The sequence below is a fragment of the Uloborus diversus genome, chromosome 7 (genome assembly GCF_026930045.1).
Source record: "Uloborus diversus isolate 005 chromosome 7, Udiv.v.3.1, whole genome shotgun sequence".
NCBI classification, from domain to species: domain Eukaryota; kingdom Metazoa; phylum Arthropoda; class Arachnida; order Araneae; family Uloboridae; genus Uloborus; species Uloborus diversus.
The window spans coordinates 167,729,167-167,752,313 of NC_072737.1; the positions used below are offsets into that span (position 1 = coordinate 167,729,167).

Sequence of the window (23,147 nt, forward strand, 5' to 3'; positions counted from 1 at the left end):
AGAATTTGTGGGAATCCTGAGCAGCATGATAATGAAGAACTTTGTTCCCTTTAAGATTAAGGAGAGAAAATGGCTGATATTTAGAGAACAAAATTCACAATTTCCAGGTAGAGAACTAGATGAAGGCACCTAAGCTCTCTTGGATACAAAACTGTATACTACTATACGGTGTTGAAGGAAAAGATATACAAGATGTTAGTAAAGAAATGCACCATTTGGCAACCTCAACCACTTATTTTGCTTGGACAAGAATCAGTGGTGACAAGCAGCTGTGAATGCAGCTTTTTTTTCCCCCAGAGAAGAACCTCAAAACTACCCCTCCACCCCCCCCCCCCCAAAGTGGAAAACCTTCTGGAAACTGGTTTGGGCATTTTTGGTAGGTTTGTCAGATGTCCCGGTTTGACTAAGACAGTTTTCAGACAAAATCCCAGTCAGGGTTCGTACTCAATTTCAGAAATAAAATGAAGGATTTTTGGAGGAGTTTTGAAGGAGTAAAATGAGATTTTGAAGGAGTACTAATGTGCTGGCCTTTAAGGCCAGTTGCACTTTTATTCATCGTATTTGACCCCCTCTCCCTTTGTCACAAAATGTCACACTTCACCTTACTACTCCTTGTCACATGTCACAACATAGTGTTGTAACAACTGTGTGATGTCACTTTTTATCACTCTTTCTCTTACCCTTGTCACAATTTCATGAACCCGGCACCCCCTCAAGTTATGACATCAAACATGGATGACCCTTTTTACATTGTCCGAACTGCAATTTACTAAACAATTGTTTTCTTTAACACAATCGCTTAATATAGTACATCTACTTATGTATTTTTAAATATTTAAATAATAATTAGACAAACTGACTTTTACTACTGAGAGTGTGGTGGAGGGAAAAGCAATAGTTATAAAACTTGAAATAAAATAGCTAAGCACCATTTAAGCATGTTTTACTTCACTTATGAAATGTCTTAGTAATCTAATAATATTTTCACCTTCAACTTTTATGACTCCTATGCTCAATTTGTAAATCACATCTTTATGAAAAAAATAAATATACGAAATTACTACATCAAAATCGTAAATATACCTTTGCCCTAGTGACGATGTTAGGTTGTCGATTGAAGTATTTTAAGTCGCTGTCATAGAGAAAAATTATGTAGTCTTGAACTAAAAAAGAAGGCGTTTTGAAGGAATTAAAACCAAAATGAAGAAGTTTGAAGGGACCTTTAGGAAAATTTCCTGAATGAAGGAGTATTGGAGGAGTTTTGAAGGAGCGTACGAACCCTGCCAGTGTCCCAGCCAGAATACTTCACGTCCAGGAAAAGACAAGTTTGATCACAAATGACCAAAAAGGTCTAAAAATAATTAACTGTGAAAAATTATTCAAGGTAATCACTTTATCATTTGTAACATTGACTCGAAAAAACAGCACTGGATTACTTTGTGAGGATTTTTACAAGATTAAAACACAAAAAGACTGTCTAAAGAAAAAAAGAAGTACTGTAAAATGAAAAATATGTCTAAATTATTGTTCAATTTATATGTACATTCAAATTAATAAATCATATATTTACATCTATATATCACATTTGAAATGATCAAATTTTATTTGCTTACGTCATTTTTTTAAATTATCACTGCTTTAGGTTCAAAATTAGTAACCATTTATTATTGGCATTGAGAATAAACTGCCCTATAAAACACTAAAAATAAGCCACAGGTGTGTAACCTTTCGAATACTATCAACTGGTGGGCCCGGGGAGGGGGGGGAGGGGAGCATTCCGGTGCCCCCGTTGAACATTTTAGAAAACTGGCGAGCCTAACTTTTGGTCTATATTTTCTGTGAACATAGTACAGGAATTTAATTTTGCCCAGAGTATTCAATGCTCAAAGGATCATTTAAATGCTGCATTATCATGTGAGACCAACACTAATGACTTTCTCAATCTTGAAAGGTGCAGAAAGGAAATGACTGTCCCTCTGGTGGCATTAGGACATTTATACACAACAATGCACAATTCCAAATAAACAAAAGAACTAATACCTGGTAAAGTCTGTTTTTAAGGCTCCAGTTCCAGCATACTGTATACTACATATGTCTGCATTATCAGCCCAAGCTGTAGGAATCAAAATTTAAAGATTCAATGGTAAAAACATACCACAAATATGTTTTTTTTTTTAAATCTTAGAAATAGAAATTTTCAAAAAAATTACCGTTTTTGTAAATAAATTCAAAGTTATGCTGAGCTTGCAATTTTTGCCCCTCACTCAATACACCAAGTTTCTAAAATGAAATTAAAGGATGAAATTGTTATTTTGTCATACTTTTCATTATCATTCTGCAAAACTATGTCTACAATGAAATTGTTACATTTTTATAGCTTCTACATAGTCAACATTTTTCAAAAAAATTAAATTGATCTAAGTTACCATAAAATATTGATAACATAGCACACTTCAATTAATAAAGTTGAAAATTAATAAAATAAAATAAATAAATAAGGAAAATCTTTAACTCAATTATGAGAATTTAATTTGTTAGCTATAATATGCATACAGTAAAACCCCTTGTAATGTATCCTATTTTCGCCCTCTTGACTAAAGACGTAACGAGTACTCGGTAACTACTCTTTACTCGGCCAAATTCTGATCAGATACTCGGCCAATACCGAGTAGTTGCAAAAAAATTGAATATTGTCCAAGACAGATACTAAAATTTATTTAAAAAAAAGAGCAAGCATTATATTCTGCAATCATTTACAATTAAAATTTATAAGTCAAATTTAAATTTTGAGAATAATGAAGTTTGTAATGCTTCAATGGAATAAATCTTTATTTTAATGTCCCCAAAGTTAATAAAACTTATTTATTAAAAATTACGCAAAAAAGGCAAGTATAGAAAATATGGAATTTTTATATTAAAAATGGATTTTTGCTACAAACAAAAATTAGTTATAAAAAATGTGAAAATACTTTTTGCTTAAAAAATAAAAGGAAATAAAACAATGTTAAAAGCACAGTGCAGGAACACTGCAGACACGTGTTTTGGCATTACAAGGAATTCCTTTTTCAATGCACAAAATGGGAGCTCGTAGATTTAAAGGCATCCGACAAAAGTCGGATTTTTTTGTCGAATGTCTTTACGCTCACATGTTAAGCACTAAAAAAGACATTCCTTGTAACGGGGGGGGGGGGGGGGGGGGGGGTGCAGAAACATGTGTCTGGCACATTTGTTTTATCTGCTTTTAAAAATTATTTATGTTTGGCGGACTAGAACTATAATTGATTGGTATACAGTGAAACCCCTCCTAATGGACACCCCTCTTATGAGGACAATTTTTAATTTCCCAGTTCCAATGCAAATAACATTATTAAACCTCTGTCCTGCGGACACCTCTATATTGGGGACAAAAAAATTTACCCCGTTAATGTCCGCATTAGAGGGATTTTACTGTAATTTGTTTTAATTCTAACTTGATCAATCATACCTTTTATTTATTTATTTTTAATTTTAAAAATATTTTTTTTGTAAAATTTTTGACACAAACAAAATTGTATATATAATGCGTAATTAAATTTCAGCAGGAATTTAGTTTTAAAAACTATTATATGGACAAGGAGGTCTACACTACTATTCCTATAAGTTCAAAATTCATTACATGTGTGTAGGTGGTTCTTCTTAAAGCATAATTGGTACTTGGTAACTCAGCCGAGTAGTGAAAGGCCGAGTACTCGGTATTCGGCCAAAGTGCTACTCGGTACGTCTCTACTCTTGACCTTGACTCTTCAGTATGGAAAACAGAAACTGATTTAGTTTATGGCAGATTAACTGTCAGTGGTTTGTAAATTAATGATGATCTGAGGTTCGTCTCAAGTCATTGAGGCGCCAAGACAGAGATTCATGAGATCTTTGTCTTTGGTGGAAGGAAGAGTTTTCTTGTCTGTTTTGGGCAGGGCAGAGAGGAGAACTGTGAGTGATGGTAGGGTAGCAAGCTGTGCTACTCGCGAGCTCACAGAAAAATCCATATTTTGTAGTGTAAAAAAATGTATAAAGTGTGATGTGGTCTTAGTAAAAGGTAGTTTTGTCTGTGATTTTGGTGCGTTTTTTGTTCAGCCATAGAGGTGGAAGACCTATGTCCCTCACTAGGATATCACAGCTAAAATAATCTTTCATCACGATATTACACCCTCTAATGTTGACACTAACAGGACTTTTTTTCCTGTCCGCAATAGAGGGATGTCTGCAGTACAAGGGATTAAAAATTCTATTTAAAATCGGGAAATTAAATATCGCCTACCTAGGAGGGGTGTTTGTCTGGAGGGGTTTTATTGTATTTGAGGGGAAAATGCTGATCACTGTTGGTTATTATAGGCTATAGTATGTTTTGCTTTCAGTTCACATTATTACATTCTAATTTTTCATTTTTTTCCTGGTGTTTAAAAAAACAGTATTTCTAGGGGAAAAAAATCAATACATTTTCAGTATTTTAATTATTTTCAGGATCAGTAGATACCCTGTAATATTGTGTGTAATATGCAATGGAATTTTAAACATAGTTACTACAATTTCACACCTTTAGCTGCAGTTCTAAAGACTCCCTAGCTAAGAGACTCTGAACCACATTTGTACGATCTAAACAATCAATGCAGTTCGTACGAAAAACTCCTTCTTGCTGGCAAGGGACACTTCCATCACGGAGCATCATAAAGTAACTAATGCAAAAGAAGAAGACAAGTTAAGTCAAAGACACAAAAGTAAAACAAAGTAATAGAAAACAGCTTGTCAAAGTAAAATTATAATGAAGTAACATAAAACAAAAGCAATAAAGGACTTTAAGCAAAAGAACTCTTCAATAATCCAAAATAAATCAATTGCATATTTAGCTTCTATATTTGTTAAAATATAGATTTTAATCAACATGTTTAAATTCATTCACGAATTTAAGAGTTATTCAGTTCTCGAGTCAGTCTTAGATCAAAATCAACTAGGATGGTCAAAAGAAGATTAGAAAAAAAAAAAAAAAAACTACACTATACTAAAAGAGAACAATACTAGACATATGGCCATTTTTTTATGGTGAAAGGTAAAACAGATAGAAGAAAAAAAATTAAATATAAAACTGAGGCAGAAAGGTTTAAAGAAAATCTATCAACATAATCAAAAATCATTGAAAAGAGCACTTAAGAAAATAGTAGCAAAAATGTTTTCAGCAGATAAGAAAATTTCATACTTGTGATCAAGCAAGTCTTGTCGTACACGATCCATTAAAATTGATAGTCTATCCCATCTCATTTTGCGGCATTCATGATGGAAATCAAACGCTTCATACCTAATAAGAAAATGTTTTAGATAAAAATATTTTTAAAAAAAAGACAGCATACATTTAATATAATAACTATTATGATTAAGTTGCTCTTTTGCGTTTTATTCAAGGGGCTGTCTTTAAACGATGTCACACTTTTGTCAACAAATTTAATCCCCCTCCCTTGTGCCCCACTTCACCTTACCCTCCTCTCCTTTTATTACATGTCACACTGTTTTTCATAAGTATATTTTTATTTGAAAAATGCATAATGTCACACTTCTTATTAAATTACTCCCAGGCCCGCACCAAGCCTTATCGGTGCCGTTGTGAAAATGTCTTTTGAGCGCCTTTATGCAGTGGCATTCGGGGAAAATAGAGGTAGCAACTCTACCTTCAACGAAGGTAGAATACCTTCGTTGAAGGACCATGCACCGGCAATTTTTCTAAATTGAAGTTCTAAAATGCAAGGGTAGGCCATCTTTGACGACATTAAGGAAAGGAATGGGATCCGAATCTCTCTCTCCGAAACTTTTTGGATTTGAAGTTTCAAAAGGGCTATTTCAGAAGATATTTGTTGATGTAGGAGGATGAGTGTTGAGGTTCCCCTCGGTTATTTTGCAAAATGCAAGTCTTATTGTAGACATTTCAGGTAATGTTAATGAAAGAAATGGGTTCAGTGACTTTGCTCCGGCAATTTTTCGAAACTAAATTCCATAAAGGGCAATTTTAGATAACCTTTGATCATGTTAGTGAGAGGGGTTTTGGAACTTTGCCCTGAAATTGATATTTTGAAATTCAAAAACGCAATTTTAGAATAATTATTTCAATGGAAAAGGAAAGGATTAGGTTAGGGGGCCTCCTTGGACAAATCTCTATATTTTAAAATACTGTCAGATGAAAATGAGGGGGCACCGCACCCCCCAAACATGTGTAAATTATATACGTAGTAGAGGTAAGTTAAAAAATCAATCGCCCCCTCCTTGAACAATTTTTGGATCTGTCCATAACCTGGAGTGAGGTTTTGCAGACAAATATGATATGTAGAAATATAAATTTGGCTTTTAATTTATTGAAAAAAAATGTGCAAATATCTGGTTTTGGATAACAGTGTATGTTTTAACTTCAGATCTTCAAATTATTTCTAGTTCGGTAGCTCATCTGATATGCTAATGCGTTTTGCAAAAAGAAAATATTTTGAATATAAACGAAGCTCTAAATATCTCTGTAATCACTAATTGATGAATAATTAATCAAACTTTTAGGCCTGTCAAGAAAAGCTGAAACTGAAATCCCTTTCTAGTAAAACCAATATAGTTAAACCTCGTTAACACGAACTCGACGAGGACGCCAAAATATTTTGTGTTAACTGATTTCGAAGTTTACCCGAATTTGTGTAACCAGACAAGTTTTGTGTTTTGTTTTTTGACTCAGAAATATAGGAAACAAAGTACATTTGTACCAAAATGTACACACAAGTATTTATAATTATAGTTTAAGTAAGAAACACAAGTAATTCGAAACAGGCAATGACTATTTGGGGCATTTCTCTACAACAGTGCATTTTGAAACATCTGATCGAGAAACTGGATTTTTGCTGCAGTGTTGGTGGGTGAAAAAACACAATTGATCGTTTTTAGACCTCAAACCTCTACATGGGCAGAACAGTTTTCCAGACTCGGATAAATTTTTCTTTTTTCACTGTTCATCCAAGCTTTTTTACTGTAAGCATAGTTTACAGATAAAGTCAGGGCCGGATCTGGAAGTGTGGAGGCCCCGGGGCAACGAAGGAGTGGAGGCCCCAATCAGGGTTCGAAAAGATCATCATGTTTTCGAAAATATCCGATACTTTGATATATATCCGAATATTTTGATAATATGTATATATCCGATATTTTTAACCCGTGAAAGTTAGGATATTTTGCAAAAATTTTATTGTGGGGGCCCCTTTGTTGTGGAGGCCCCAGTTCAGTAACCCCGCCTGCCCTCCCCTAAATCCGGCCCTGGATAAAGTTCGTTTTTTCTTGAAGCAACAAGATTTTCATGATTTTCCTACAACGAGGAGAGAAATTTTCTCGCTGCCATCCATGTTGCTTGCGTTCAAGTGCAGATCTTTCAACTTTTGAAAGTAATTTCATTTAAAAGGATTGGGGTTTTATAATGTTTTCCTTTCTCTTTTTTCCTCAAGACCTTAAGTTTGCCGGAATTCCGTCTAAATCCTCTTTGAGTTAAGTGACTGATTTAACACTAATTTGTAGCTTTATCTGACGGGGAGTGGCATTTACTTTGTGCTAAGCAAGTTTGTGTTAACAGGGTTCGACTAATTCTAAAATACAGAATCGTTAAAAAGGCATTGAATTCAATGTTTAAAACAAATGCATTCCCCAAAGCTTGTTTTCTAATTGAAAAACACAAATAGTTAAGGGGGGTACATAATTAAGTAATTATGGACAAGTCATTACTTTTTGGAACCAAAAAGTTAGGATATTTTTATTGGAACCAACCAAATAAAAATATCCTAAATTGTTGCCTACACTATATAAATATTATGCATAAATAAATAATATGGGACATATGTATTGTTTTTATGTATGATAACATGAAGCAGTTGAATGACCACAACAGTAGTTAAAAATCACAAAAAGACATATTGCACAAATTATAATAGAACATATTCACCGCACGAACCGAAGTGGGGAATAGCAAATATCTTAAGCCTCACATGCTCAGACTTGTATACTATAGACATACCAAAACATCATGCACATCTCCACATTAGGAAAAAAAATGCTAATGTTTGCATTAATTAGATCAGGTGTTTTCAATGTAAAATATTGTGCTTTTGAATAGTATGTTAGACACAAGGCAATAGTTTTTCCTTTTAGATAGGCAGCGAGGCTGATTGCTTGTTTCAATAAGCAATATTATTTCACCGCCACCATTAAAGGGTTCACACATTTTTAAAAGTGAAAATTAAGGACTTTTTAAGGATTCTCAAAAAATTTTAAGAACTCATCGTACATATATAACTTTAGGTACACCATTTCTAAGTTTTCCAGGGGGCAAAGTACTAGATACATCTCTACATAGTATAAAATGAAGTCTCCAAAAAGCGTCTGTGTGTTTGAACTCGCAAAACTCGAGAACTACCTGGCCGATTTTGCTGAAATTTTCAGTTTGTTCCTTTAAGTCCTGAAAAGGTTTGCAGATCCCAGTTTCGAAAACAATTCAATGAATAGTTCTTTTTTTATTCCAATTTAGGCCCAACTTTCACAAAAAATCCCGACTATGGGGGTGAAAAATTACTTGCAAATAGTAATATTATATATCGTTGGAAAGAGAAGAATTTTCCGTGTTCTACGCAATTTGTTCCAATGCTCTAACTTAGTTGCAGCGGGAGTTTTTTACCTTTTTAGCTCAATTTTTTTTAAGGCTTAGTTGAAATTTAGGCACTACTTTCTTCATTAAATCTATCAATAAAAAGTGAAGGAATTGTCCCACAGTTTTCTTTTTGACAGCATTGGAAAGAGCTGCTTTTTTTACTTCAGATCTAACTCGACCAAAGGTAAAAAGTTTAACCCTCTATCTCCATTAGAAAAAAAGTTACAAGTGAATTAAATGAAGTTTAAAAATCTGTTCTCTATTGAAGTTTTTAACCATTTTATTTTGCGTTTCCACGGTAACACTTTTTGAATCCATTGTTTATTTCCATCTTTCTCATTTTCAATTCTTAAAAACTTATTTTATTTTGTGTTTCCATGGTTACGCCTTCTAAATCCATCTTTCTCATTTTATTTTAATTTCTTAAAAGTATTTTAGTATCTGTCGTCATTGTTTGGCGAGAAAATTTTGCACGAAGGTTTTTTTTCTTTCATTTAATCCTGGTTATTGAAGATACTTCACTTGACGGAATGTTTTTTTTTCACGGTAGACCGGACAAAGCCGGGCAACGCAGCTAGTTTTATATATATCAGGGGTTCTCAAACTGGGTGCAGTGTCACTCTGGGGAGCCGTAGGGAGAAGTGAGGGGAACCGAGAAGTGTCCGTGGTATCAATATATATGTAAAGCGAGTGCTCCAAATAATGCACGGTTGACCAGTTAGGAAATCCCCCATTTTATGATACAGTCTAACAAAAATTCGCTAAATCCTCTTTCATCGTCATCAAAAAAACCCGACTGATAATAAAGCGTTATCAGCAAGCCATTTTTAACTGACAGGCAACAGTGCAAAAGTGTAGCAAAATGTGTTGTAGAAGAGTGATGTCAAAACCAACTGATCCTCTTTTACGATAAATTTTGTTTATACATGATTCCATGAAGTTTAACTAGATTGAAAAAAAGTTGCAAACTGTTCTTGTAACCTAAATTATGTTTTCTGCAGATATTGCGGAGAATGAATGCTTGAGGGGAAAAATAGAAAAAAAAAAAAAACAACAAAACGGAGACCAAACTTAATCTAGTTTTTAAAAAATTAAGGACATTTTCAGAAAATTCAGGGTTTTTTAAGGAAGCACGAACATTGCATTAGACATAACGAAAAGTTCAATTTTATTTTATTAGATTTATTAATTTTTTTTGTTTGGAGAGATTTCCCCACATTTGGAGCATTTTTGATCGGTAGAGCTCGGTGTCTTTTTGACTCTGGCGCGGTTGTGCACTGCACGACCTTGCACATAGGGACGGAGCAGCCCTGATTACTCCCTCTTGTGACAAACTGTCATAATGTCACAAACCCCTGGTCACTCTTCAATGCATCCCATCATTTGTAGGCAACCTCTAAAAAATGTTTAATTACTTTTTAAATGTTTAAAATGCCACCTTTCTTCTGTAATTAATCTGCAATTTTTGAATGCCTAATGCTAAAACCAACACTCATAATTGTGGGCTCCTTTTTGTAGACAGGCTATTCACTCCAGTACGTTCGTTAGAGTCTCTGAGAATGTACCATAACAAGATGGCAAAATATCAAAATTCGCACACTATATTTTATTTCTAAGCAAAATACAGTACATAACCCCAATGTCCAGAACATCCGAAAGCTGGACCATTTTCCTTAGATAAAATATATGTTCAAAATTGTTAGTATTCGGCTCTTAGTTGTTGGAAATACTATACTTGCAGTTTATTTGTACCTTTATGTGATGTCATGTGTCAAACGCAGATTAGCATTTTCTCTAATTGTGCAAAATATTTTAACATTGTCTTTTGATTTGTGAAAATTCTTTTTACTTCCTTTTACAAAAAAGGAAGTATTGTATTCGCAAAAAAATTTTCACTTAAAAATCGACCTTAATTTCAATTTTGCTCACCCCTGAATGAATGTGGAGTTTTTTTTTTGACTCGACCACACGTGGATCAGTGCCTAAGAACGTTAGTCACGCAAAATATCCATTTTGACGATTCTCGAGTTAATTACAATGAGTTTTCTTGTGATGTCTGAGTGTACATATGTATGTATGTGCGGATGTGCGTATCTATGTTGCATAAGTCAAGAACAGTATGTCCTAGAAAATAGAAATTTCATATGTAGACTCCCAGTGGGACCCCTGGAGACGGTTTCTGCTATAGGAGCAGCATCGTGAAGAGCCGGTCGACGGTGGTGCTGGCGGGAAAATAAAATCATAGTAATGTCAAAAACAGTCAAGTGAAAGCAATAAGCAATCGTGATTTCTCAACAAAACTTAACAGCTAGACCCCCCCCCCCTTCATTTTAATCATTCCTTAAATGAAACCCTAACAGTCTGAATACTTATTTACATCCCAAAATCTGCAAGCAAAATATTTGAGCTTCAACTGCTTTTTCTTGCAAAACAGTGCACCATACTCAGTTTATTTAATTTTATTAGAAACTACAAGGACTGTAATAAACTACTTTCTAAAGTTTGTAGGCAAGAAAAAAACAACAAAAATACTTGATGTTTGAGTTTCCACTTGAATTAACCACACGGGATAAAGCTTCTTCTAATTTCTTTTCTGCTCCCTTATGATCAATCTGTAATAAATAAAAGTTAACATTAAAGAGAGACAGAGTGCAAGAAAAAAGAAAACAAAATTAAAATAAAAACCAATGTAATAGACTACATACCAGATTCACAATAACTTGTTGCCCATAGTTGTAGATCTGGCTGTCAAAATGCCTTTGAAAACCATCTAACTGAAATAACAGGATTTTTGTAAATAAAAAGATGACATAAAATATTTATAATATTTAACACTAAATACACATTAAAGGGTTAAAAACTTACATGGTTGTAGTTATTCAAAGTAGGCTTGGGCTTATACCTTAGATTAGGCAGCTGAGTCCAAAATAATGGAATTGAACCTCTTGTCTAAAACATAATAATTTTATAGTTTTATTTTTAGCATTTAATAAAAGTAATCAGTTAACATCTGTTACTTTTTACTGTCAAGTAGAGATGGTTGTCAGTGTCAGATTTTTTATTTTTCTGAGTCGGGGTAAACACTTGAAACTGCCTCCCCTGTCCATCTTTGTTTCAGTTTTTATATAGGGTAATAGAGTATATATATATATATATATATATATATATATATATATTTAAAAAAAACTTCTTTAAAAATTAAAAAAAAATAGGACAAATTTGCCCCTCTTGCCCTTCCCACAAAAGAGTTGCCTCAAAATGATAAATCAATTATAGTATTTCAAATTTTCTTTCAAAACATTCAAAATACTTTATTTATTAAGCTTCTGTATTATTGAACCAAATTGCAAATGCTAATAAAGTGGTATTTTAAATGACACACAAAATATTGTTTTTATTTGTACAGATTTTTTTTTTTTTTTTTGAGAGAGAGAACAAAATTTAGAGCAATAATTACTCCTTTATGTATCCATAAGTGATGCTTGCATAAATATCATTATATTTAATAGTTACCCATAACTTTACTGCTTAAGGGATCGTTTAAACAAATGTTTATATGAGCAATACATGTATAAAATATTTACTTATAATATATTGATACTTAAATTTCCACAACAAATATAGCTTTAAAAAACATTTAAAAAAAATCTTATAAACAAATATAAAAATAAATATTAAAAAATATAAAAATATTTTAAAAAAAATATCAATTATCAGTTTTACATTTCACATTTAATTTTTTTGACTTATATACCATAGAAAAAAAAGAAAAAAAAATTTTTTTTTTCAATCCTCACCTGAACAAAAGAACTTTTGGAACCATCGCATTCAATCACTTGCTCAGTCTCAACAAAATTTGCTGGATGGCCATCAGTATCAAGACCTCTCATGAACAATCTTGTACCAGCCCGAAATAAACTCCTTCGTGAAATTAATGTCCAGGAAAAAGACTTCTGGTTAATGGTACATTTTTTGACAACAATAACTAATGAGGGTTAAAGAAACAACGTAGCTAAATACATTTATAATTTTTGCATTTCTGATTCTGCATTAGAATCAAACTTATCTATCATGAATTTCAAGGGAAGGGTGAAATTTTTTGATACATGGAGGTTTTGAAAGACAAAGGCTTGGATAAAGCTCCAAAAAAATCCAAGACCCTTTAGATCAGGGGTCTTAAACCATTAAGAAGGAATAGATGGAGAGAGAGCAACCCTACTATCCCGATATGGCAACAGTACCATGTGACATGAGGAGCAATTTCGAGTTGACCATAACCGCTGAAGAAGTTTTCATTAGCTGAAGCCATGAATGATAACAACCTTTAACAGTAGAAGGGAAAAATTAGATTTATAGTAATAGTGCAGTATTCTAGCATTGTAAACTGTGAGGAAAAAGCCACACCAGGAGGTCAAGTAACTTTTCCCTAGCGTGTACGAATGTTTTTTACTTCTAAATAAAGAAAAAATAACATTTATATGCATTCAACGAGTACACTTGCTTTGTTGGAGAGTATCTTCTCGCCAAGCTCCAGTGAACAGCAGATGCGCAAGAATAAAGATTTGCTATTTTTATGCTTCAATTTAAATACTAGTATGCCTGCGTATGAAATCATTTCAAAACATTGATTACAATACATATGAATCCATTAATTTTCAGTCAATAACAGAACACTTTAAACTATTTGTACATGCTTGTCATTTCAGGGAATAAACATAAATGAAAAATGCAGTTACATTATATTTTAAAATCCGGAAAGAAGTGGGGAGAGGGAGTTTTAATGATAGGCCTGTATTTGTATCCGTTATTTATATATTTATTTATTTATTATTATGCGTAAAGGAGTTGGAGCCAGAGTTGCTCTGATTTGTAGCCACGACTTCATAATAAGCTCCGATCCGTCGTCTGAAAAATATTTAATGCCAAAAGAGCGATTGAGTGCCAAAACGTGACAACTTCCCAGCCAAACAAGTCACCTGACCTGGGAAACATTGGATCCCAAGCTTATTTCACTGAGATGTGGCTCCCTCCATTAGTATTCCTTCTCAATGTCTTAAACCTCTTTCACCCAAAGGCTACATTGCAAATTTTTGGTGAGGCGGGCCAGGGTCATGTCCTAGGGCAGGGTTTTGGGGGTTAAACCTCTCCCATATGGGAAAAAATAATAAAAGTCCTAATGGGGAGAAAAGTGCACACTTGACTTAAAATTAACTTTAATGCTGAAGTTTGTATACAGCTCTTTTTACTTCCTTTTCCAAAAAAGGAAGTATTGTATTCACAAAATAATTTTCACTCAAAATTCGGCCTCAATTTCCATTTTGCTCACCCCCGAATGAATGTTGAGTTTTGTTTTTCAACCCTACCACACACGGATAACAATATTTAAGTTCAGATGGTCTAGTTTGCAATACTCCCCCAAATATTTTTACCTATTTAAGTGCTCAATGGTAGTTTTAGAGATTTTATGGGCTCAGTTTTCTCTAAATAGTTTCAAAAGCTTTTCCTAGATAATCAAAATACAGTGAAGCACCGTTTATAAGTTTTTGAAGGGACTATATGAGAAAAGCATACAAACAAAAAAACGTATAATAGGTATAGGTTAATGTGTATTAGACTTTACAGGGACCAATTTTAAAAACGTATTAATTGATAAAAACGCATAAAAGAGAAACGTATAAACAGTGCTTCACTGTAATTTTGATTTTTTTTTCAGATTGTAAGTTTTCCACGGGGTAGACAAAATTTGTCGGCTGGATGTGGTTTGCGAGTTGGAGACCTCTGCTTCAGATTACAATTCTGTTCTAGTATGATGTAAAAGATTTTACTGAATATTACTGCAATTACACATTTCATTCAATAAATAACCAAAGAGTAAATGTACAAGTTCAGGAAAAAATACCTTTTAATGATTGTCATTCAAAAATGTTAAAATTTTAGCATTTTTTCTCAATTGTAAGAACAAGCAATTTGTCCCTCAACTTTTTACAGCTCATAAGCAAAAAAAGTACAGTCAAATCTCATTATCGCCACTCCTAAATTTCATCACACTCCGAATGCCATGTTCCATTTTGCAAAGCTCAAAACTTAATGTTAAGTGGCTCAGGATTTCATAACAATATTTTATTGTGAAACTCTGGCTACCACGACACTTTGGATTGACCATGCTGAATGGGGTGATACAGAATTGATTTTTCCCCTTTTTTTTGCAATTGAAATATTTTCAGTTAAATAATGGAAACAACTGTAAAAATTTATTGTAAGAATTTCTGACAATAAGAGATTCATTATTACAGTTCAAACATGCCACCTTAAGAATGGTAGGATGTGTATATAAATTCTGAAAGTGATTAATTTAAGTCTTTAACATGAGGGACAATAGAAAGGAATGCAAAGCAGCTGTATTGTATTTTAAAACTGGACCAGGGAAGTAGCAGAAGACGAAAAAGATCATAGTTACAGTAAAACCTCAATAAGTAGTCAACCGTTTAAGTGGTCAATCTGCTTAAGTCGTGTTTTTCCTTTGGTGCCGACAAGGTCTCATTCACAGTAATGTAAAATGATCCTCTTTTACTGGTCACCAAATTTAATTTTACCCTGGTTTACTAGTCACTCAAAAATTGTTTTCTAAACCCCTTTTTTCTAATCGGATCTTAGAAAATAGCGTTAGACTTAGTAGAAATGCTGTGTGATAATCATTTTTCCTTGAAATCTTGCTTCTCACTTCTGGTCATTCAAAGCATACTTCTTGCTGTGACTTTGTCTAGTACCAATCAAACTGTCTAGTGAATCAAACTCCATCCAGCAAGACAGACAAAATTTAATACCTGGAGAACGTTTGTCAGTATTTAACATCTGTTAAAAGTACAAGAGACGTAGAATTTAAAGCTTGAAGCATGTTAGAAGACAGATTTATTTTCAGTAAGCAACAACTTCATCAGTCAACACCGATGGATTGTTTTAATGAACAGTAGGTACATTAAAATGAGTTATTATGATTAAGTAATGCATAAGTAAAAGAAAATAAAACTAGGTAACTATAATGAGTGTTTTTTCCTTCTTTTTAAAGTTTCCACTAATTTATAGACATGGATTACACAAGCTTTTGGTTTTCCTCACTGAATTCTACAGCTATTCATTAAAGTACTTGTGAGAAGTTTTTTTTTTTTTCCTTCCTTATTTCCCACTCCACATAAGTAGTCACTCCGCATAAGTGGTCAAAATTTTTTGGTCCCTCGAGTGACGACTTAACGAGGTTTTACTGTATTTTCAATTGCAGTTAGCCATAGAAATCATCTTACAAGAGAAAAAGAGACAGCATTGAGCCCCTTATTAGTTGGACATGAAAATATATTCTTCAAGCATCAAAAATAATTATAAAGAATTCTTCTTTGTTAAAAGGTGGAGATTAGAACTTAGAATCTTGTAAACAGGTCTCAAGTGAAGAGTTTTAAAATTGGTTTCTTTCTCTCTGATAATTACAGGAAACACTTTTTTTAAAATTCATTTAAAAATCAACTGCGTAGAAAGCACGATTGTTTAAATTGTTATTCAAAACCTTAATGAAACATTTTTTAGAGTGAAATAAAAAAGGATGTGAAACATTTTTTTTATTAGCTTTGTCCGTCAATAGTAATAAACTATGTGAATTACTATAATTAATGGCATTAAAGTAATTAATTTATAAAATCCATAATTGTGTCATAAATAAATTAGGGCTCAATTATGCATTTTTAAATTATTCCAGTTATACACCACTTCTGTTATGATGACATTTCAAAGACAGTGCCTAGGGTGGTGTGATAACAAAGTTGGACTGTACTGAGAGCAAAATGAAACAATCCTCTTCAAAACTCAAAAGTAAAAGACAAAGCTCACTTCTGTTCATCAATAATAATTCATCCCGCTGTGAAATATTTAAGAAAAAGTCCTAAAATAATAATACCAAGGATACAACCATGTATTACAGGAAGCCAGTAATTTTGCAACTGAAAGAAAATGCAAAAAAACAATATATCAAATGTGCTTGTGCTACTAAACAAAGCTTTTCTTTTCATTTATAATACTATTTAAAAAAAAAAAAACTGTCCAACAAAAACATTGATTTTATGACAATAACAATAAAAAAAAACTGTTCATACTGGACAAAAACACATAGCTATGCTAAGATAAATAAATACCTTTGTGCTGAATAGTAAAGTCAGAACAAACAACGTAAGTAGAAGCACAAATTTGTAAATTACAGCAGACACGTGTTTCGGCGTTACAGGGAACGCCTTTTTCAATGCAAAAAATAATGAGCATGGATGAAAAGACATCCGACAAAAGCTTTTGTCGGATGTCTTTTCATCCAGTGCTCATTATTTTTTGCATTGAAAAAGGCGTTCCCTGTAACGCCGAAACACGTGTCTGCTGTAATTTACAAATTTGTGCTTCTACTTACGTTGTTTGTTCTGACTTTACATAGCTATGCTGTTCAATAATAATAGTTTCTTGAGCACAAATAAAAAATCACTTAAAAGAAAACACATCTTAGCTTTAAAGTTTATTTTTAGTAGAGGGGGCGGGGGAGTTCAAATGTATGGTTACATATAATACTTACACTAACATTTTAATGAGGGTGAGGAATCAAGATCCAAAGTTATTTCTCTGAATAATTCATTAATTCAAACTATTTTTGAGAAATTAACTCAAAAATAAAACTGAACCACTTAGATGAGAATTATTGCATATAATTAAGATTTGCAAGAATGTGCTTAGAATTATTTTATCTAAAATAGCCAAAAATCATGGAAATTAACAACTTCTTGGATTTTTTTCTTAACACTTATTTTTTTATAAAAATTTTATATTGATCTTTTTTGAGAAATATTTTTACTGTCATTCTATTTCTATGATTTTTTTTTTTTTTTTTTTTTTGTTAAGATTCATTGAAAAAATTATTTTGAGACAAAAAATTGCAGTGCAAGCCAAATTTTTCTTAGAAAAGTACAATGTCATCTGGAGTATATTGTAATTATGCTCTTAAGTTGAAAAAGTATGCTAGGGAAATTGTAAAGATATTGTGAGAAATATGGGAAAACAATAATAAAAATAAATACACAAAGAAAAGGAATTCAGAAAAGTTTTACTGCAATTAATTCAAAGGGTAAATTTCATTTCAAATAGAACACTAAGTTTTTGTTGATTATTTTTTTGGTTGAGGGAGACTAAAAATTAACGGATATTTAGGCACAATAAATTCAAGATATAATCAGAAACATGAAAAACCAATGGATGTGAAAATATTGCTGGACAACTGCACGAAATTCACTACCATTAAGAAAAACAATTTTTTATGTAGAAATGAAAAAAGATAAAAATAAACAAAATTTGAATGAAAACGTTGCACATATACAATCATTGCATTAAAATTTAATAATTATAACAACAACTTCACAATCACAGCTAAAGTGAAAAATATGATGACACATTGTCGGCCTTTAGGAAGAAGTCAAGAGTTCAGTTAAAAGAGATTGACAACTTAAACTTAAAAATCACCATGAAAAACAGCAAAAAAAAAAAAAACATTTTATAGGCCACTCACAGTATTTATATTCATTCAACTTTTAAATTGTATACAGTTGGCTCTCTGTTTAACGACTTTCAAGGGACCACAAAAAATCGTCCTTAAGTAGAAAACGTCCTTAAATAGAATGCTTTTAACACTACAGTGGACCATCTGGGACCGTGAAAAGCGTCGTTAAATAGAGAAAGTTGTTAAATAGAGCATCGTTAAACAGGGAGTCAACTGTAATTGGTATACATCCTAAATAACAACAGTGAAAAATAATGCACAATACGAAACTGATGAGACCAAAATAACTTTTTGTAATAAAAAAATGTGGCGTTGAAAGATTATTTTTCAACTTGATAGTATACTGTTTGGAAGCACATGGAAGCCTATCTTATTAACCAATTTTTCATGTTAAGCAGTGTCATGCTAAATGTTGTTCCTGAACGAACGGGTCCAAAAGAACGAATCCTTAAAACGAACGGATTAATTCCTTCACTTAAAAAATGAGTTCTTTCGAATGGTGAGCAGTTTAGAACATAGTATTGCTGCACTTGTGATAAAATTGCATTTATTTATTTATTTATTTATTGAACTAGATTCATCTTCAAATTTCAAACTCTCAAATAAGCTCAAATTTCCTTTTTCTCAGTGAAGTACAATATATTAATTTCGAACCTTTTTACTTTCTGCTTTAATCATTTTTCTTGAACTGTTGCAGCTCATTTTCAAAATTTCCTACGTATTCCTTAGTAATGTTTTGTGTAACTTGCTTGAGCTACTAACTAAATGCTTGGACATTCAACTTCCTGTCCCACGCAACTGCTGAAATCCTTCTTACGCTTTCTGTTCTAAGAATTATTTCTAAAAATATCTTTTATCACTTTTTTGACGATCCTTTTGTCTTCTATAACATCCCTATCCACTACCATCTACATTAATTTGGCTTTATTTTTAACTTGGTTGGTGACTTCCAAGTTGCTTATTTAACATTCAATAACCAGAGATTTTTAATAAGATGTATTTTAATATAATATGTGTCTGCAGTAATCTGTGCTTTTTGATGTTGTTATTTCTTACTTTACTTTTCAGCACAAAGGTATTTATTTAACTTATTACTGTCTAATTATCCCCACCCCCCTCCTATTTAAAAAGGTGTTGCCTTTTTACTTCCTTTTACAAAAAAGGAAGTATTGCATTCGAGAAAAAAATTTCACTCAAAAATCGACCTTAATTTCCATTTTTCTCAACCCCGAATGGATGTTAAGTTTTTTTTCTCTACTCGAACATACGGGGAAAAATGCCGAAGAACGTATAGGCACATAAAATATCCATTTTGACGATTCCCGAGTTAGTTACAACGAGTTTTCTTGTGACGTCTGTATGTATGTTGTTAGCATAAAATATTATTTTATTTTATTTAGTTTTTATTCTCGGTCCACAGCCGATAATTTAAAGAAAATAATTTAAAGTTAAGTGTACCTACTTTAAGCCCAGTCTGGTAAAAGTAGAACCTGTCAACTAGTTGGTGCTAACACTTCAATCGACGATTCCCCCACGCCATAATTAATGGCGACTGTTTACTGAAACCATCGGAGATTGCATGTCTCGATGTGTCGATTCAGAAAAGTTGAGTTGTCACCTGATCGACTCGAATTAATTCCACTCGTTGACCGCACGTGCTATGGAGAGGAGTACGAAGATTCGCGGTAGTGGAATATGCAAATGAGTGATGGTCGAAGTAGAAGTTAGTGTGGTGACGTCATCGAGGCATGGAATCTCATTGGTTGATAAAACATATATATTGTGGCGAGTGGCAGCGATCTCTCTCTCGTTTTTCTTCTTTCAACTATCCCCAGTGGTTGGTTCTGAACGTGAAGCCTAGTCCGGCTCACGTGTGGGGGGGTTTTTCCCCGCGATGCTAGCGGGGGTTTTTGTGGTATGTGATGTTTAATATTCCAAGTCCTGGAATTAGTGAATCCAGGTGAAGAACCTGTTGTGTTGTGTCCGGCCAATTAAAATGTCGGGGATGTGAGTTCCACGTGTCTACCTGTGATGTTCACCGATCTACGAATTGTGTAATGGTGCTTTTCATTCGGACATTCCTGAAGTGTGATTCGGCGGACCTTTTGTGAGTTTTCTACCTGATCCTTCGGAGTGGCAAGTGACTGCATCGACATCTTGGTGACATTTTTCTTTATATTTTGGAACCACTTTTGTTATGATATTTTGGGGGTGTATTTTATGGGGATGTTATTCTAGTCATATTTAATAAATGTATTTTTCTGAAACATGTTTTTTGCTTGTCTCCAACTTGACATTACACGGCCAGTTAATGTTGGCTTAGTTTAAATATCTTAACTTCTGGATTTTAAACTTAACTTTAATTTATGCCAACAAAGTGGTAGCAGAGCTCGGTCGAATGTCATTTTGGTTGGAGACAAATTTGCAAAAGTTTTCAGAATAATGGAAAGGGACTATCGAAACATTAAGAAACTTAACTCCTGCAATTGGGCAACATGGTCGAAAAATATGAAAATGGTACTGATAGAAAGAGATTTATGGGAATTAACCCAAACAAAATTAGAAGAAGGTATTTCGGCAGAAATAAAGAAACGGAGGGGCCAAGCAGTGGCGATTATTTACCTCAACATAGAGGATGAGTTAAAACAACTAATAGATGATTTAGACGATCCATATGCTGTATGGACGTCATTGAAATTGAATTTTGAACCTCCGTCTTTAGCCCGTGTTGCCGGATTGTGGGAGGAGTTTTTTTCTAGCAGAATTAATGAAAAAGAAACTATTGGAATGTTCGCGGCTCGATTGAAGTGTTTGCTCCGACAGTTGGAGGAGAATGGCTATAAAATGGATGAGAAATTAAAGGGATTTCAACTAATACGTAGTTTAGATCAAAATTTTAGGGGAATAGTACAAAATATTTATAGATGGGATGAAAGTAAATTTAACTTTTCAAATGTTTTGGATGAACTCTTAGCAGAAGAGGGGAGATTAAAATTTTTAGGAAATGAAAATTTTGGAAATAGTAGTTCAAGTGTTAATGCTTTTTCAGTTCAGAGTAAACACCAGACTGGGCGGAAAGTTGAAAATGTAAATAAATTTGAAACGAGAGTTTGCTTCACATGTGGGAAAAAGGGGCATGTTTCGGCTCGGTGTTGGAGCAGAAAACCAACTAATCAAAATAAAGGTAATCGTAATTTTGTCAAACAAAGTAATCCCCCTAAGGCTGGAATGTTTTGCACCATCAGTAAAATATCAGGAGTGCAGGCCAACAACACAAATTTGAAGGAGGAAATACCAGTATTTTTACTGGATACAGGTGCCACGGCACATTTCTGTAAAGATAGGGACTTGTTTTGTGAATTGAGGCCTGTTAAAAATACAAAAATGGAAGTAGCTGTGGGCAATGTAAATAGTCAAGTCGAGGGGGTAGGGAAAATTGTTTTCGAAATTAAAACAGATGGTAAGCTAGTAACCATCACATTGAATGAGGTCTATTATGCTCCAACACTTAGACGAAACTTGCTTTCCGGATCCAGGATAGACAGTCTTGGTTTTTCATTAAGGTGGTATCCTGGTAAAATATGTATTTTTAATAATGATGGTATCAAACTTTTTTCTGCATTTTTAATTGATAAATTGTATTTTGTAAAACCCACTTCATTTTTAAGTAATCAAAGTAGTGACTCACCACCAAATGTAAATGTAACCGAGGTCAAAGGATTAGACCTGGAGTTGTGGCATGAACGGTTTTGCCATATTAATTATGACAGTATCTTGGAAACTGAAAAAAAGAACTGCGTCAAAGGACTTAATATAAAAAATAGAAACCGGCCAGATTGTGAGCCTTGTATTATTGCAAAGAAAAGAAGGTGTTCATTTAAGCCCACTCCAGGGATAAGGTCTAAAAGACAACTTGAGCTTCTTTTCATGGATCTAGCAGGGCCATTTCCGGTGGAGTCACTAGGGGGGAAAAGATATATTTTTTCCATAATTGATGATTTCTCAAGGAAGTCCACTATTTACTTTCTAAAATCAAAAGATGAAGCTTTTGGATATTTCCTTAGATACCAGAGGCATGTAGAGAGAGCCCTCAACAAGAAAATTTTGGCCATAAGGTCTGATAATGGGAGGGAATTCACAAATTCTAATTTTGAGACCCACTTAATTAAAGAAGGCATCAGCATAGAAAGAACCAACCCTTATACTCCCGAACAGAACGGGGTAGTAGAAAGATACAATTTGACATTAATGAATGGGGTTAGGGCAATGCTGAAAGACTCTGGACTAAGGGAAGAATTTTGGGCGGAAGCCGCCTTATGCTTTAATTATGTTAGGAATAGAACAGTCCTAAAAGAAAGGGGGAAAACCCCATTTGAGCTGTTCTGGGGAAACAGGCCTTCAGTAAGGCATTTCCGGAGGTTTGGATGTATTGCCTACAGAGGCATGCAAAAACAAAACCTAAAGAAATTTGACTCGAGAAGTAAGAAAGGCATAATGGTGGGCTACGCAACCCAAGCAAAAGGGTATAGGATTTGGGACCCAGAGCTAAAGAAAATTTTTGAAACTATTAATGTGGTCTTCAGGGAAAATTTAATTTGGGGGAAATCAAACTTGAATGGGAATGTAGACAATGATGATGATTATTCTTTTATTAAACCTATTAGTGAAGTTCTCTTAGATAAAGAGATAGATGAAAGAAAGGCTCCCACCCCTTGTGAGGAAATTGAATGGGTGAGGGATGCTGTAAAAAGAAAGACAGGGGACCGTACTGATATCTACTACTATGAAAAAGGAAATAAAAACAGGTTAAGGTCACCCAATGATGTAGAAAAATATTGTAAGAAGAATAACATTGTTTACAATCCTGAACTATTTGATTTCAAAAGTAAAAAT

The 23,147-nt window shown here is 33.4% G+C and overlaps 1 protein-coding gene across 1 annotated transcript in view; it reads right to left on the bottom strand.

The window, feature by feature from the left end:
* The window catches only part of LOC129225565 (phosphatidylinositol-3-phosphatase SAC1-like), a 69,785-nt gene that overhangs the window by 16,991 nt on the left and 29,647 nt on the right, over nt 1–23,147 (bottom strand). The window contains exons 7-15 of the mRNA XM_054860010.1: nt 16,632–16,665; nt 12,478–12,665; nt 11,546–11,629; nt 11,386–11,454; nt 11,213–11,292; nt 5,228–5,326; nt 4,571–4,709; nt 2,211–2,280; nt 2,041–2,113 (exon numbers count right to left, since the gene is read on the bottom strand). Of these exons, the coding sequence (XP_054715985.1) occupies nt 2,041–2,113; nt 2,211–2,280; nt 4,571–4,709; nt 5,228–5,326; nt 11,213–11,292; nt 11,386–11,454; nt 11,546–11,629; nt 12,478–12,665; nt 16,632–16,665 (836 nt within the window). The remainder of the gene's footprint in view (nt 1–2,040; nt 2,114–2,210; nt 2,281–4,570; nt 4,710–5,227; nt 5,327–11,212; nt 11,293–11,385; nt 11,455–11,545; nt 11,630–12,477; nt 12,666–16,631; nt 16,666–23,147) is intronic.